General features: G+C 34.4%; 1 protein-coding gene across 2 annotated transcripts in view; it reads right to left on the bottom strand.

Annotated features, from left to right (window-relative positions):
- LOC138333331 (inaD-like protein) overlaps positions 1 to 11,710 on the bottom strand; it is a 43,668-nt gene extending 31,958 nt beyond the window's left edge. The window contains exons 1-2 of one of the 2 annotated variants that reach the window (XM_069281637.1): positions 11,353 to 11,710; positions 7,662 to 8,665 (exon numbers count right to left, since the gene is read on the bottom strand). In XM_069281637.1, coding sequence (XP_069137738.1) covers positions 7,662 to 8,326 — 665 coding nt within the window. In that variant the 5' untranslated portion in view covers positions 8,327 to 8,665; positions 11,353 to 11,710. Of the gene's footprint in view, positions 1 to 7,661; positions 9,680 to 11,352 lie in introns of those variants that run through there. The other variant, XM_069281638.1, reaches the window with a different exon arrangement.
- Positions 11,711 to 14,527: the final 2,817 nt, after the last annotated feature.

Raw genomic sequence — 14,527 nt, 5'->3', positions numbered from 1 at the left:
TAAAAGATAGGGCAGAGGGCCCAGGTTTGTATATATCCTGCCTTGCTTATCTGTAAGGCAATCTCTTTGAGTATCTAACCTCAAGGAAGATGACATGGTAAACATCAGGACTATCAGAGATATGGCTCTGGGGTTCTCTCATCACTCATAGCCCTTTATCTCTATCAAAGTCTAGTTAGCTTGCGGATCATTTAGGATATGTTACACTCGGAAATGTAACAATATTGTCAACAAGAATTTCAATACCTTCACCAGAATGAAACACACCAGAAGTATGATTAAGAAGTTTAAACCCCGTAGTCATTGATAGGATTTATGAATTTTTGGTGAAAAAATATAAAACAGAAAAAGGAAGAATAAAAGCAAATTTTTGAAAGCTAACAGTACTTGGTTAAGTTTATCAGTTTGATATCCATGTATCCAGCAATATATAATTAGATGCCATATAGACCACTATTGATGTTCTGTTTGTTTATAAATACTGTCCTCTACCAGTTACAGAGATTGTTGTCTATCATGTAAATCTTCCGAATGATTTGTTAATTAAACTAGTTTACAGTTTGTCTGTTATAAACAGCAGCCATCTGTCAAAAGGTTACTCTGACAACTTCTTCTCATCAACAAAAAGATCTAGTCATTGGATTTTGGTTTATATTAGTTAAACTTCCTTTTAACGGCATGGGTCATGAATGGATGTGCCAGGTTTGTTGGCGGAGGAATGCTGGAATTCCCAGAGAAAAACCACCGTCCTTCGGCCAGTATACCTGGCAACTGCCCCATATGGGATTCAAAACTTTGGACCCAGAGCTGTAGGGCTTGTGGTAATTAAATATGTCAAGACTGTGTTCCCATCTAGAGTCATAATAGCAAGCACTGAATCACCCAACACATAATGAATTTTGTGCATTAGTTGCACATATTCTCAAAAGAGGAAGATGTCTGTCAATAAAATATGACGCAAAATAAAAGATTTTATGCTTTTAATTTTACGAACAAATGAATGAGTCATTTGTTCAGTAAAGGTGACAGAGTACTGGTATATCTTGTCTGTGTTGTAGTGAAATGTCATATGCACTGACGGTTTAAAGCTATTTTTTTTTACATAAATCAATGAAAAATCACAGCTCTCTACTTTTAAAATTCTTCAATATCAGCTGATTTAAGAGGTTCTCAATTTGAAGATAAGACAATAATTAATTCAGCTGATATGTTGCTTTCACATTATACAGATATTTTTGTGGCCAATTTATCACGTTTTGGACAGTTTGATATCAGCATCATGTTATACACCTAGTATCAGTTAGAAGCTAGAATTACTGAGGAGTTCAATGTTCTCAAATTCTGTCCATCTTTTTCAGAATCTCCCCACTTACTAACAGTTCATGTTCAGTTCTCAAGTTTCAGGACAAGCTAAACAAATGATTCCTTCAGAAGAGACATTTCCCTTTAACATTAAAAAATCTTGCTGTAATGTATCTATAAGACTGGTGACGATGCAGTCTATAGAATATTAAAAACATTACTAAAATTTAGTGTGGTAGCTTTTTTCTCTGTGATATGTCCGATTCCAGACACAACCAGAATTGCAGTTACATGAACAAGAAGTGCCTCATGTTGTCAGCTAAGTAATGGTGTCTAAGAAGAAGTAACAGGTAAACTAAGTTTCAATTCAACAAGGGGGAGATAACAGATTACTAGAGTTCTGCTGGTAAATCCTATCAATAACTGAATAACCTCAGGTCTAGCTACCTGCTAATATGTAGAAAGTTGGCTCCTGATATTTCATTTTAACAAGGTTAGGATACCTTAGTATTAAGGTAGTATAGTCTGTCAATAGCACTCAAGAATAAGGTATTGATTAAGTAGACAAGGTATTTTCCAGCCAGACAATATCGTAATAAATAAAATAAATGTTGTTGAACACTTGCTTTCATCGTAATTAAGCTTCTTATAGAATTACAAATTAACTTAAAAATGATTGCTTAGCATTTTATCAACTAACAAAAGACATACGCTATTCAAATGTTATCACACTCCTCTGTATGTGAATGGCATATTTTTAATACATAAATCTTGAAGTTGTTTTGTATGTCTCATGTACATGTATTAAAACAAACATTATAAAATAGGTCGACTATATCTTTCTAAAGATGCCATCATTTTCTATCTATCAGACTTTAGAACTACAATATTACAGCTATGTCCCTCCCCCTTTTTTGAACTTGCAAAAGAAATGCCATGAAGAAACTATATAGTGTTCAATTTTTCAGTCTCTATTAACTTTATAACAACCAGTAAGATATGGTACGGGAAAAGGCCTTGGAATAGGAACAGTGGTAAAGGGGTTGGGTTAACCATTATAGTTATTTAACATATGATGGTAAGTATTAGTCTATAGTGGTCGGGTGTTTGATTAACAGGGAGCTAAATACCTATGGGTTAATTGACTACCATCAATTGAAGGTTTGAAATAGAAGTCTTCCGATTTCAAATAGAGTATGCACTGATCGAAATACACTGAATTTCACCTCCCACATAATGAAACAATATCCAGAGTACTTCTGTATCCATCCCACCTTCCTCCTTACCACCCACTCTCCAGGGCTACAGTATCTATCAGTGGAACCAGAAACAGAGCAATTTGTTTTATTGGCCTTTTATATCTCCAGCAGCTATCAGTAGGTCATTTCCTCCACAAGCTAAATAGCATCAGAGGTGATGATTAGGAAAACATCAGAGACTCTGGGTCAAAATAAACAATATCAAACATCTGTGGGTGAGAGTAGTGTACATCTGATATCTAGTGATACTGTTTGTAAATAAATAACATGGACTTACACAATACATAAGTATATTGTTGATTTCTTACTAGCATATACTTCTTGATTACCACAAAGTTTACACCAAAAGACAGTGAATTTAAATGGATATATATGTATACATAGTTCATATATGCACCAATTCATCATTGCGCTGCAATGGAACCAAATTTATAGACCTCTAACAAAATTAGTCCACAAAGTAAGCCAACAAATCATTCAAAATGCAATAGAAATACCAGGGGTAAAATGCAAAAAGTATAATTATTGCATTCATAAGTTTTAATTAGTGTACATCTGATAAAGATTTAAATTCAAGGTACCGAATTTGATCCAATATAAGTTCCTATAAGCACTACTTCCCCATACTCCTATTTTGAATCCTGAAAATTTCACTTTCCTCAAATTAAATGACAACTGAAACTTTGAGAACTGCAGATTTCTCTACTGTTTTTTTTAATTTCATATTGATCAAAGGCTTATATAATTACTCTGAGCATTGATTTTGTAACATATTAGCCACACCTTCTTTTTTCAATTTTCCAAATGCTTTGAGTGCTTATTTGGTTGATTACAGTAAGTGAGTGTGAGGCCTCAAACAAAAAGTGAATATGGTGTCTGTATGTATAAAGAGGGAGGGGAGCTGGCTGAATATTGTAGGTATGTCTTGGATATGTAGCCTATAGCATATTGTGATACCAGCTGGCTGTATATAAATTACAATCAAACATACCACATCATGACCATGCACCTCTGGATGCTTGATATGCTGTACAGATATAAGCAACAGCTTGATAAGACATGATACTGTTTATGTGTTAATTTGTAAGCATATCAGATACACAGTGATACTGTTTATTAACTGTGGAATTTAATATCACAATGTACTCCATCATACAGTTTAGTGTTTTGCAAACAGGACTGCCTGTTCTAAACAATAATATTGACTTTAATGTGTGATATTGTGAAAATAGTATTGCTGCGATAGTTTTAACTGCAACAGCTAAGAGAAATACAGTACACACTCAACATCCATTGTATTTTGCTAAAAAATTTTGGTTTCAGAACTTTTTTTCATTATCTAAAATAAATTGCTAAAAACTTCATCCTTCAAAATTATTGGCTATTTCTCACTGAATCTTATGGTCAATTCAAAAGGTCAACTATTTAAAGAGTTTTTTATGTACTTTACACTTATATGCTAGTAAAATATTTTATCTCCGAGTCTCCGTCTCTGTTCTAAATAGAGCTGAATCTCTGTATGTTAAATTAAGAGAGCCTAAGTGGGTCAAGGTTACCATGCAATTTGTATGAAAAACTTCATATATGCAGGCACACTTAAGGTCAGGCCTTTGGGTCTGCTAGGTATAAAGAAGCTGCTACAAGCTATAAGACATTTCAAACATCTGGCTCTCGATAAACACAAAATCAATGTATAATGGAAATGTTCTTCGTTTGAAATTTCCAGAATGTAGTGTAAACTCTGATTAGTATGAACAGTTGTCATTGTCGATGAAATCCTTCTAATATTCATGCATATATGCAAACATAACTGATTTAAATCAAGATGGTTCCCGCAAATATGAATAGAATCATTCCAAGGTTTATTCCTAAGGTTAATTAATTCATTCTGACTCACAAAAGTATGTTACTAGTGTCACCGTAAATATATTCATAATTGGCTGAAACTTTATCTAAATTACATCTATCAAAAATTGAAGTTATAACAACTTCAAGAACTTGAGTGACCATGGCAACTAATCTGCTGACCAGCATGGTCACAGTTCAAAAGGTTAGAGTTGCTACAAGATAACTGGAATAGCCATCAACATGGCTATCAGGCTCATCAATCTCTCCCCTGTCGTAAACCAAAGTATAATGTTTTTCTTCTAACATCAGCTGTGAAGTGTTGAACACTGAAGGATTCCACAAATCATCATAGCTAGAATTTGATGTAGTATTTTGAACACCACGACCTTTCTACGCCAGAAGGGTACATTTCCATACCAGCTTTATGTATTGATAATTTGTGTTCATATAGGAGTTCATGAAGATTAGAATTACATCTCAAGTAAGTTTAATAATATGGAGGTTTTTTAATTAACCCATTTCCAAGCTAAATAGTTGAGTAAGATGAAATGTAATTTTTATCTTCGTGATCCGACTTACAGCCAATGAGTGTAATTGAAATCACTTTGATATTTATAATTGAGGTACTGATGTTGGCTCCTCTGAGACCCCACCCACTCATCCCACTTGACCTGTGTCATACATGTACCTAAGTTGGTTCATTCATTTGTAGGTTCACCGACATACATTACTAGTAATAGCTATAAGGTCTCCACTTTAATGTTACAGGTTTGACATTATCGTATATACGCAAAATTACACAACGACTGAAGCCCACAGATTTACTGATAGTACATCTGAGTCTGAATATAAAGTATTTTTCCCTTATGAAATTACATGACAATTGTGTTAATATGACTTATCTTTTAAATCTTTGAGTTCATTCAGGAAAATCAATTTCAAATCTACTAAAGAATATATTTCTCATAAATTTTATAAGACAATATTTTTGTTGGAGAATTTTAATTGAGCATACGGTACATGCCTGACTGTGACTTTCATTTGTGCTTTACTACTGCCACTAATGGAGAAAAGAAACATTTTACGAATATGGGCAAGTCTAAAATGTGGCTACATTTTTCCTATGAAATACATGTCCTTGAACTGCTGGGGTAAATGTATGTATCGTGAAAGTCATTGAGTGAAAACTTAAAATCATTAATGGTACGTACATGTAAAAATTAAAACACATTAGGGTGGGTGGATAAAGCCACTGGCCCAATTCTTTTGAACCCAAGTTTTCCTCTTGGTATCATAGTTAAAAGAGGATAATTACATATATACTTCAGTATATTCCCTCAAATCATCAGCCTTGATCCCTGCAAGACATAAGTGGCACCACTATACGCTATCTCAAAGGATACGCTATGGTGCAATTGCGTAAATATAACAGTTATATAATACCCATGATAATATCACTCTTTAAATGTAGGTCTTGTTGAATGAAACTTATATTAGATCCAACTTCAGATAATCTACATGTAGTAGCTAAGATGGAACAAAGAATTTCAATGTACAAAAATTATTGGAGTAATTACACACACACACATATATATATATTAGGACACAAGGCTGTGGAAATGTACTTGTCCACTCAACCTGACAAGTGGATTTGGCTATAGGTCAAATGAATATTACATGCAAAAGTAAAATATTCAAGAACTTGATGTGAGCTGGTCTCACTTTGATGCATTTAATTTCAAATAAATTTCATTTTATGAGAAACTGAATGCTTTTTTGTTGTTTATGACAGAGAGCTGGCAAAAATATGTGGTACAAAATGAGTACATGTAATCTATATATATCTATTACATGTATAACAAACTTCAATTCAATTAGACTAATTTGTATTATATCAAAGGATTGAATATTTTAGGCAAATGAACAAAAAAGGATGTGTACATTTTAAAGGGGCACATGTCAGAGTCCAATAGACAAGTACATTTGAAAGTTTTTCCATGACCCTGAGAAATTTATGCAGTAATATAATTGTACACCACACACTGAGAATCTGCTTCAGTATGCCCTTTCATATTGTTAGATTCACGAGTCCAAGTTGAATTTTTGAAATTGAAACATTCAAAGCTTAAGTCCCAAACAAATGTCAGATTCAATTAATCATTGTGACTCACATCTACTTTCATTTATTTCTGCCTCCATTAACATTCATCATGACATATATAAGCCACATGGCCCTACTTCTTTAACTCGGGATTTCTGGGTCGAAATTGGATACAAATCATCCATCCCTATTTCAAAGTACAAGTTTTGATACATTTAAATCATTGTACAATTCCCCAGCTTTGCAGTTCCCATTACTTACTTAAACTAAACCTTGACTTAGCAATTGTGTGCTCTCAATGGCTCATTCTTAGGTAAAGAAGTAAAACTCTCTTCATTAAAATGTGTCCCATGATTTTTTAATAACTTTTAATTAAAGTCATCGTTACATATGGGCATAGTAAGGTAAGAATAACTATTCTTCAAAAATCAAACTTGATGTATGACCTTGAACTCTTCTATGGATTTTGAATCATTAAGCTTAATATTTGCCTTGAACTTCACCTGCACGATTATACAAAATGTATGTAGTATACAATAATCCTGGGTCAAAATTGATTGCTTGTACTTTTTGACTTTGAACATACTCTATGTCAGTGTGATTTGACATGTTTTCTGTACACCCTAGTCAAAAGTCAAAACCAACCCCTTTATGACCCTTTATCCTTATCAGTTATCACACTGACCTGATATTCAGCCTTTCCCTATGCTTTAAGCATACAGTTAAACTAAGATATATCATAATATGTATTGTGTTGTTCAAGATTAAGTTCTTTAAATCAACTTTCATGTGTGATCTATAACCTTCAGTTCAATAATAAGTTCATTAAGTCATTGGTCAAGCTTAAATTATCCTTGGAGTCAAACTGTGATCTGAATGTGTGGCCTTGACCTTTTATACATACTGTAATATTGGTTTTTAACTAATCAAGGTCAAGGTCAAACCAATTTACACAGTAAATTTAGCTTAATTGATCTAACTGGCCATAATAAAGGTGAACAGGTACAATATTCTTATGCATTTAGTTAGATTGGGGACTTTTGTTACACTATACAGATTATCAGAAATATGGTAATTATTGGGGCGATATCGTTACACAGCTGGCTAATGAGGAGCTGTTGTGGGGAAATAGGGGTATAGGTTTATCTCACCTGGCACTGTTAATTGTTTCATTCTCCAAAGGCCATTCATTCACTGCCAGGATTTCATCGCTGACCTGTATCGAACCATTCTTCTGGGCTAAACTTCCATCTTTGATTAAAACCACTTTCACTACATTTGCATTTGGCTTACACAGGCTGATGCCTTCTTTCACACATGCAATATAACTGTCACTTTTTAATCGGCTTGTTGGATGTCGAAAACCATTACTATCCAAAGCTTTCCCATTTCCATTTAGTTCATGAACATCTCCAGAATCTAATATAATTCCAAGATCTTGTCCATTGGTTTTCTCAAATTCCACTTTGAAAATTTGATCCTTTCTAGGTGGTTTTGCAGGCGGAGGTGTCTTTTCTCGTAATTTGTCCTTTTTCTCATAAATCCTTTTTAAACTTGACACTCTACCTTTTTCTAACATAACAGCATCTGTTTCTGAATTAAAGATGCTTATATTCCCATTTGAATGTGTCGTCTCGCTTTTCATAGAATGAGTTTTGTGTTCGGAATTAAATCTAAACCTCGGACTTCTAGTTATTCGTCCTAAACTTCCTTTCCTTATCAATTTTTCAGATGATTTCAAATCCATAGAACCACTTGAAGAGGAGACACTTGGGAATTTCTTGAATTTGTTTAAATATGATCTTAACGTATCCATGGTGGTGGGTAAATCAGAATTAAGTGTGAATGTCCATCGGGTATCAAACTGATGTTAATCTGTATAAGTCGGTGTCCGTATCAAACCATATAGGTATAATCTCCATACATGCTAACGGTAAATCAATAGGAGATACGCGGGCAACAGATGTTATGATTACTCATTTGCTGGGGGCTACTTCAGAAGCTTCCATGATTTTCCTGTCGTCTGCTCCAGGTAAACATTGAGTGAAAGTCAAACTTTGGCTGCCTGCTTTCCCATCTGGTGTCAGTTTAGACAGCCGTGCGGTTTATTAGGTAAGGAAGTAAACGGAAGTCGCGTGCCGATAAAAGATGGGTCCTGAAAATTCGTTAACAAATTGCTTGTCAATTGAGATACACAGCTGATTGCCTCAACGGAATGTCCATATACACACGCTCCCATTGAAAGGCTTAGAGACATACAAACTAGACACTGTGGAATGTAAAGTCTTACCTCTCTACCGCAAATATTAAAAGTTTATCCTTCCCTCCGGATACACATTTATAATCCAATTAAAGAGACAGCAATTAATCAGGTTGAAACTCACGACACATACACTCCGCGCAGTCAGCACGTGCTACCATCGAGAGTTCATGTGACGTCACAAAGTTTACCAAGTTTCGCTTTGTCAAGTGTGCTAAGTAGACTATCCTCAGATTTTTTAAATAAAACAGATAAATACTTTTGTTGCGTTACGCTTGGCTCGTCAACACATATCCAGTCGGTAATTGTACTTTGACAGTGGTAGTATATACTGTATCTTGTTAAAACTAACAGCCAACTCTAGCCCTTTCGCTCTATATATCATATATACATATGAAACATACAATGACAACTTGACCGTCTGCTTCAGCAACAGTCACTCCACCTCTGATTGGCTAATTCAGCTATAGAAACATATAGTTCAACCACTCAGATAAACTAATACATAAAAAGGGTTCACAGGCCGTCGCTTTGTTCGGAATCACACGCGCGCCAAAATTCACTGACATATTTTTTTCATGAAAAACTCCGCAGTGGGACAAGGCGGCGCGATGTTGTCTTAAAAAAGGCATCAAATTTCACAAACTGACACGTTAGATATAAAAGGAGTTCAGTGTTTAGAGTTTTACTCCATCCTGTACCGATATAAAGAGATGTCTGTGGTTTATTACGAATATAGCGTTAGTTATAACTTCTTCCCTTGATACAGAGGCTGAGATACATAACGCGAACAATGTTTACATAAAAAGTACTTTGTATATCAGCGTTACGTGAGGTCTGAACGATTGATTCAGCTACTAATTAGATTTAGAGTCTGTTCGTCTATTTGATCGATTGGTAAAATATAAAAATAACAAACAAAAAGATCTCTTTTAATCAACGAACTGGTGTTGGCTCATTTTATTTAAAAATTTTGAAATGAAGAAAATAAATATAACCATGCACGATCAGTACGTATACAGTTACATGTGTAATGTACGTATGTTGGGAAGCTGCTGTGCAATATAGTAAAACTAAGACAATTTCTGTTTGAAACGTCCAATATACATATACTGTACCAGAAACATATGTATAACTCGCAAACTGCTTCCTCAGTGAAGTAATCCAATGGTTAAACCTATAAAACATGATATAATAATTCAATTTTGCTTGTTACGATCATTTTCATTGGCTTAAAAATTTACTTTATCAGCCCATAAAGGAAAAAATGGCGTCGCCGTTTGTAACGTCGCTTCTGATTGGCTGAGATGACGGCGTAATAATTTCATAGACAAAAGAGTCCCAAAATAAATTTTAAATGTTGAAGAGATTATCTTTAGTAAATTGAATTATAAGGATTAATTTGAATAAATTTTTTATGTTATGGAGATATAACACAAAAATCTGAGTGTACTCTCATCATAAACCGCTTCGCGGTTTATTTAGAGTACACTCAGATTTTTGTGTTATATCTCCATAACATAAAAAATCTATTCAAGTTAATCCTTAAATGTTGTGTAGTTCCTAAATAAAGGACTCCAGATCAGGATCCAGACGCTGAACCATGTAGAAAATAAAACTGAGAATAGAATGACCCAATCTGTCTCAGGCCATGTCATTGCTTGTCATCTAAACTTTCCAATAATGACATCGGATATCCTTCTATATATAGCTGTTTCTTATGGAATGGATGTACTACGGTCACTACATGTATACAGAGCAAACCAGAACTGAACGTATACGTAGACTTCATGTGAAATGAATTTGTATTCGTCACTAAACCATCTATGAAAACCAACTTCCACAATAGAGTTAAACTATTTAGTAAAACTTATTCATGTTGTTATTGCCGTAGTTACACCGAAAAGATTTTATTTTAGTTGAAAAAGTATAGGTACTGTAGCTACTGTGGGTCTGTACGTCCGGTTTCTTATTCCAGCTAGTGGTCGTCGTTACAAAGAAGGCAGGGTAATATGGGTGGGATACACCTCTAGTAGAACCCGGGCGTTTGGCTCTATAGACATTTTCTCTCTATATATGTAATACGCCAGACGCCTGTGGTAGAACGAATATCCGTACCTGCCATACTTTATACCTTTCAGACGACACCATTTTCTGTCTAAAAGTCTTTTGAGCTACAATATTGCTGCTAACCTCTAGGGTGCAGAGATTGTAACTGAATGGTGTTTAGTAAACGAATATGAACTAATAATGAAGGCCAATCATATTTAGTGCATAAATCGCATTGCCAAAGAAAGTTCAAGTCACAGGACACACATCCCTAATGTGAAATGGCATCGCCAGAATAGAATGGATTCAATTGTTAAAGATATAAATATATATACTACATGTACTTGTTACTATTTGTGAAATCACAGCATCAATGCTGATATACAGCTTATAAACATCAAATATAGCCTTGGTCTCATTCAAAGGTCAAGCCGAGATACTCAACGTACATCTAAACGTCGCACATAATTCTGACTGGTTGTACATTCTGTATAACAAATCACACGTTTAGAAATATGTAAATTTATACTTACTTAAATTTAGTCACTCCTAGCTGGATACACCTTCATCTTCTTTGGAAACTTGGTCATATTGGATGCTGAATATGATGTATACATTCATTGTGATAGGTCTTGTTGAAAACCAGGAAGTTAAGTAAAATGGTGAAATAATAGATCTACTCTGTTGAGATATACGACTCCTATCTCTTTTGTAAAGATTTGTTCGGTGGAAACGACTAGCTCAGTGTCGGTATAAATTTAAGTGGTGAAACTTAATACATAATTTGTTTCATTTTCAGCTTACGAAAAACTTTTTTTGAATTACATAAATAATCCCTACAAATACCCTGCATTATGTGTAGTGGTATGGAGCATTCCTATCAAATACAACACATTCAGGAAGTAAATACTGTAGGCATTGATATTCCCCATACTCCAGGGGTTACTATCACTGACCTTATATCCACCCCTGGACTATCGCATAGTAAATCTTGATGCGGTTCAGAGGAAAAAACTGACCAATCATAGGCCTGCAGACTTCCTTTGAAGATTACAGAGCATGCCCAAGGTCAAAGCATCAGTCAACCACAGTGTAATGTTATACATTTCTTTGATGTACATCAAAGAATCAAGTACATTGTAATATGTTCTGTTATGTTGCCTTTCGTTTACTATGAAATAGTCAAGTGCTGGATAGGACGTCAGTAATAGTAACCCCTGGAGTATTGAGGATGAGGCATAGAGTGAAACCAACATTTGTATCAGAAGAAAACATTGGGAAGTGGTTAGTGTATTCTTTGAAGTTTGGGTCTGAAGACATTATTGTTATTGGATATTGCAATACCTACAATAGTGAACGGTGGGAACAACCAGGAAAATGCATTGGGAGGTTAACAATTTGGTTGTGTTTTATTCTGTAATTCTGTAATTTAATAAGAATTATCTGCCCTTGCTGGTTGTTACTGAATGCAGGGCTGTTTTCGTTTACTCGGAACAACCTGTTCGACCGTTGGTTGAAGTCATTATTTCAAGTAAAATCTTGACGGACCAGCAGTTTTTGATACAGGCCTGTGCGGGCATTGTCAAGGCTCGTTTGAAAAAAATATAAAATCACCAGGTCCATTTTTAATTCATAGACAAACAGCTAGGTCCAGCCAGTCAAACCGTATAATCGAAAACGGCCCTAGTAATATTTTCTCTGCTACCTGCAAGGGAGATAACTCTGTAATATGGAAAACAGGTTATCTTAATTTCTGGCCTTACATTTAATTATGTAGTCCTTGTATATTGTATCTGAACTGTCTGCTTCTGAGGGTAAATATTGAATCTTACGTCATCATTTTTTATCTCATTAATTTGTGTTGAAAAAATACATCATTTTCTATGAAAATACAATGTTACTATCAATACCTACTCACAACAGAAAATAACTAAGCAATAATGTATAAATGCAAAAGACACCACTACTCGTATCAGAATTTCCCCGATATGTAATCCATATGTCTATAAAATCCGTTTAGATATAAAGTAATGATCAATGGCCTCATTTGGAAATTGTCCATATGTAAGAACTCTCTATCAAGTTGGTAGGTAGTTTTCAGTAAATGGTGATTGTACTTCAATTAAAATATAAAGGTATTCGATCGTAACATTAATACACAGAAACTTTGAATTGGCATATATAAACATCTTGAGATGAATTTTAAAATTTCATTAAATTACCTTGGGTCTAAATTAAAGGTAATTATACATGTAGGTTAAAAATGACCATCAAAATTAGGACTATAATATTGGGTCTCGGGTCTGTAAAATGCAGTGATAAAGCACAAATTATTCAAATATATGAGCTTGACCTTTATTTAAAGTCACAATTGTTAATTCTTTTCAACATATTTGTGACATTATTGGGACCATGTATGCCGAGTTGAAGAGTATCCTAGTTTCTTCAAATAAATGACCTTGATCTTCAAGGTAACAGGTATCAAGGTAGATTAAATCTGTGAATGACTTCTTCATAAGAAATTAGCAAAAACACCTGACATTAAGGCAAGCTTACTTTTAGTTGGAGAGCTATTAGTCATGTTTGAAACTGACCTTAAGTGAAAGTCATACGAGTCAAACATGTACAGCATCCAATTCAATGAGCATTGTTGTCCATTCAAGTGTTCTCTCCCCTTTCTGAGGCATCTATCCCCTTATCTTGGCTTCAATTTAAAACTTTCTTAAAAGCAGACTTTAATTTAACCCATTTCTTGATAAACAAGGACATTGTCATTCAGATCCCCCGCCAATGGACATATCAAAGCTGAAGCAAGTTTGATTGTGGAGACTTATGTGTATGAAAAAAAAACAGGAAAAAGTGCAAAAAATGAAAACCTAAAAATAGCAAAAGGTACTACTAGACCATAAAATGAATGTGTCTACGAAGTGGAAATATCTCTGCTGGTTTTAGAGTTATGCTCCGGAAATGAATCTGCTACAAAAATATGAAATTTTTCACTAATGTTTCTATGGTTACAGAAAAAAGCACAAAAATGGAAAACCTAAAAATAGCAAAAGGCACTACTAGACCATAAGAACAATGTGTCTATGAAGTTTCATGGAAATATCTCTGCTGGTTTTAGAGTTGTGCTCCGGAAACGATTCTTACACAAAAATCTGCCATTTTCAGCAATATTTCCATGGTTACAGAAAAAAGTACAAAAGGTGAAAACCTAAAAATAGCAAAAGGCACTACTAGACAATAAGACTAATGTGCCTATGGAGTTCTGTGCATATATCTCAACCAGTTTTCCAGTTATGCTGCGGAAACGAACCTGGTACAAAAATATGATATTTTCAGCAATGTTTCCATGGTTATGGAAAAAGTACAAAAAATGAAAACCTTAAAATAGCAAAAGGCACTACTAGACCATAAGAACAATGTGTCTATGAAGTTTCATGGAAATATCTCTGCTGGTTTTAGAGTTGTGCTCCGGAAACAATTCTTACACAAAAATCTGCCATTTTCAGCAATATTTCCATGGTTACAGAAAAAAGTACAAAAAGTGAAAACCTTAAAATAGCAAAAGGCACTACTAGACCATAAGACCAATGTGTCTATGAAGTTTCGTGGAAATATCTCTTCTGGTTTTCTAGTTATGCTGTGGAAACGAACCTGGTACAAAAATAGGATATTTTCAGCAATATTTCATGGTTACGGAAAAAA

The sequence above is a fragment of the Argopecten irradians genome, chromosome 10, assembly GCF_041381155.1.
Source record: "Argopecten irradians isolate NY chromosome 10, Ai_NY, whole genome shotgun sequence".
Classification (NCBI taxonomy): domain Eukaryota; kingdom Metazoa; phylum Mollusca; class Bivalvia; order Pectinida; family Pectinidae; genus Argopecten; species Argopecten irradians.
The sequence above is the reverse complement of the archived record's forward strand: the minus strand, read 5'-3'. Positions and strand labels throughout refer to the sequence as shown.